The 3719-nt window shown below is 27.1% G+C and overlaps 1 protein-coding gene across 1 annotated transcript in view; it reads left to right on the top strand.

The window, feature by feature from the left end:
* The first annotated feature begins 517 nt into the window (after positions 1-517).
* LOC107883671 overlaps positions 518-3719 on the top strand; it is a 3839-nt gene continuing 637 nt past the window's right edge. The window contains exons 1-2 of the mRNA XM_029491471.1: positions 518-1139; positions 1211-1870. Of these exons, the coding sequence (XP_029347331.1) occupies positions 518-1139; positions 1211-1870 (1282 nt within the window). The remainder of the gene's footprint in view (positions 1140-1210; positions 1871-3719) is intronic.

Raw genomic sequence — 3719 nt, 5'->3', positions numbered from 1 at the left:
AACCAGATTGGAATGAAAAATGTATCAGAATTACCACCAAGAAAAGGCAAACTATACGCAACGGCAAAAAAGTTAATCAAAAAAGTTAATTTAATTTCAAAGGAAACCTGTTCCTTGAAAACCCAATTAAAGATTGCTAAAAAAATTGTCATTTCTAATAGTTGTAACAATTTAGCTGACAAACTAAACAAAACAACACTAGATTTTATTAAGACACAAGTCAATATCCAACACCGAAATCCAAAAGGCAGAAGATACACATTAGACGACAAAATTGTTCACTTTCCATATACAAAACTTCACCTAAAGGGTATAGGTTTCTTTCATCAATATTTGCTCTTCCGTCAAGATCTACTTTAACATCAATGTTAAGTAGAATTCCATTTAAACCAGGAATAAATTTACACATTCAAGAAAACCTCAAACACCAGTCTAAAAAGTTAAAAGATATTGATAAAAACTGTATATTAATTTTTGATGAAATGGCGCTGGATTAAGGTATGACAAAAAAAATGACATGATACTCGGCCTTCAGAAAAATCAGAATAACCAAATACCAAAGTTTGCTGATCATGCTCTAGTTTTTATGTTGAGAGGAATTGCTAAGAAGTGGAAACAGCCGTATGCTTATTATTATAGCACCAGCACTATTCAAACAGTTGATTTAGTGTCCTACTTGAAAGACGTTGTCAGAAGTGTAAACAAAACTGGTCTTAAAATTGTAGCAACTGTCTGTGACCAGGGAGGAACAAATCAAGCTGCAATCAATTATTTGATGTCTGAAACTTGCAAAAATTATACAGAACGTAATACGGAAAAAACAAATTTAGGTTTTGAAATTGATGGCCAGGAAATAATACCAATTTTTGATCCTCCACATTTGTTAAAATGTATAAGAAACAACTTATTTAATAAAGATGTAGTTTTTGACATGGATGGTAACACTTATACAGCGTCTTGGGATCATATTGTTGCTATGTATGATTTCGATAAGAAAAATGAAGAATTTGAACTAAGAACCCTTGTAAAATTAAATGACAACCACATTAACATTGCCAGAAGCAAAATGAAGGTTTCGAATGCAGCACAAGTCTTCAGCCACAGAGTAGCTTCAACAATGAAATTGGTATCTGATAATGGTATGTGTATTTGATTGATTTATCTTTATATATTTAAGTTACTAATATTATAATAAATTATACCTTTTTAGCCCCTAAAGGAAGTTTGCTGGCCAATGCTGTAGGCACAGCCAAATTTTGTCTATTCATGGATAAGACATTTGATTCAGTAAATGCCAGGACAATCAATCCTGAGTTGGGAAAACCACTACGAAGTGCAGTAACAGATAAATCTCCCCACATAGATCACTGGAAATATGCAATTAAGGTTTTTGAATCCATGAAGTTTGTCAACAAAACTAACGGTAAATCTACTATACCCCCTTGTATCAAAAACTGGATAATATCTCTAAAATCATTTCTATACCTTTGGATTCAACTGAAAAAACATAATTTTAAATATTTCTTGCCAAGGCATGTAAACCAGGATTCTTTAGAATGTTTTTTCGGTAGTGTCCGAAGTCATGGTGTCAGAAATATTAATCCAGATGCATATCAATTTGTTTGTTCATTTAAAACATTATTGATAAACAATTTCACATCCATAAAATCTGCTGGGAATTGTGAACACGATGACAGTGATGGAACATTGGATAATTTAAAGCAATTTATTGAAAGTGGCACAAATTGTTCATTGAAAGAACCAGAAGAAAATAATATAATTAATATACCCATGTTTGACCTACCAAATACATTTGATGTATGCGATTTCACTGATATGACAATTGGATATATAAGTGGATATTTAGCTCGTACGGTGCTAAAGGAAAATAAATTTTGTAGACTTTGTAAAAATATTCTTATTTCAAATGTCAAAAATAATAATTTAATAAGAGTTAGAGATTATACAACTAAATCATTACTTTATCCTAGTGAAAGCTTTCAAAAAATAATATATCAAATGTTGTATATTACCAAATATATTTTACTTAATATTGACAATGAAAGTATAGGCAAGCAATTGATATTGTTATTTGAAATAAATATAGATTTTACAATTAAATGTCCTATTCATGATATAAAATATTTAATTTATGATAAATTCAAAAACTTTTTTCTGTTCACTTACATCAAACATATAAACCATATTTTGAACGGTTTGGATAGAAGTGATTATTCAAAAAGTAGTGATATTATTAAAGCAGCTGCTTATAATTATTATTTAAAACATAAAACACGCAAACGTTTATAATTTAATATTTTGATTTTTGAATTATTATAAAAAAACTAAATATATTGTTAATCTTGAAACTACTTTTTTTTGTTTGAATATTTGTCAATATTTTATGAGATCATTAGCTTTTTATAATTTAATTTATGCATTAATATAATGAAGTATTAATATTTAATGTCATGTTATTTGTTGTGTATTTATATAATAATAAAAAAAAAATTGTAAAATTTCTGTGTATGTTTTTGTAAAAATAAAAATAAAATATTTCAAATGATCAATTGTAGTTTTATTATACTTATTATGCAAGCTTAAGGTAATATGAAAATAACGGTATGACCAGTAAGAACAAACATACCTAATGTCCTTACCTAGTTAGGTATTTACTATTTAATAATATAATAAATTAAATAAATAAAATAAATAATATGCAATGTACAAATTACAACATATTAATCGATATAACAGCATTAGATACTATCGATTTAAAGAACAATCGATTATACAAACTATCGATTTTTGTTGCAAAAGAGATTCACTCACTGCGCTAGTGTTCCCATTCTTCATGGTATCAGAATAAACTATCAAGTTGGCATTCTAGGTATCTTTATTCTATGGTAGTGTCGTGCTGTCGGCGATGGACCTTGGCTGTATGCATAGATAAAAGATTAAATAGATTGGAAACTCGGGCATATTTCGTGTTTTGCAGTACTAGCGCTCGGTGTCATTCTCAGTAACTAATTTGAAATTGTACCGCGGTCGATACCTGATCGCTGTATTCAATTATTATGTATTTTTTTTTTTTTTTTATAATAATGATAAAACTAATGAAGCTCGTTTTCTATAATTATTGAAATAAAAAATGAAAAATGTGGTTCAATTGATATTTTATTAGTTAAACAATAACAAGTTTTCTATAAACTTAACATACCTAATTAATATATAAAAAAAACAAAATATAATATACCATTGTCCAATACGTTTTACAACTGAATACATGTATATAAAAACATTTTATTTTAAATATAAAAAAGAACATATCACATAATATACATAAATATACAGTAGATTATGATAATACAGTAGTTAATGATAATAATATAAGATAAAATAAAAATGTATACAAAATACAAATAGTGAAAATAAAAACAATATCATAAAATAAATATAGTACCCCTTAATAATATGATATATTACAACAGTTAACAATATTATTCATCAATTTAAAAACTATTTATTATACCCTTGTTTCCTAGTTCTATGTAAAACATAGTAGTCCCTAGCTATTTTTTTTATGGGATTGTTTTCAACCCGCGTATCAACTCCACTGAGAACTCTATTTATGTTTTTACACCATGTATATATAAAGAAATTAATAATTTTAGTTTTTAAATTTGTTTTTAAATCATGATTTTTACATTAAAACTAAA

This window comes from Acyrthosiphon pisum, chromosome A3 (genome assembly GCF_005508785.2).
Source record: "Acyrthosiphon pisum isolate AL4f chromosome A3, pea_aphid_22Mar2018_4r6ur, whole genome shotgun sequence".
In the NCBI taxonomy this organism is placed as follows: domain Eukaryota; kingdom Metazoa; phylum Arthropoda; class Insecta; order Hemiptera; family Aphididae; genus Acyrthosiphon; species Acyrthosiphon pisum.
The sequence above is the reverse complement of the archived record's forward strand: the minus strand, read 5'-3'. Positions and strand labels throughout refer to the sequence as shown.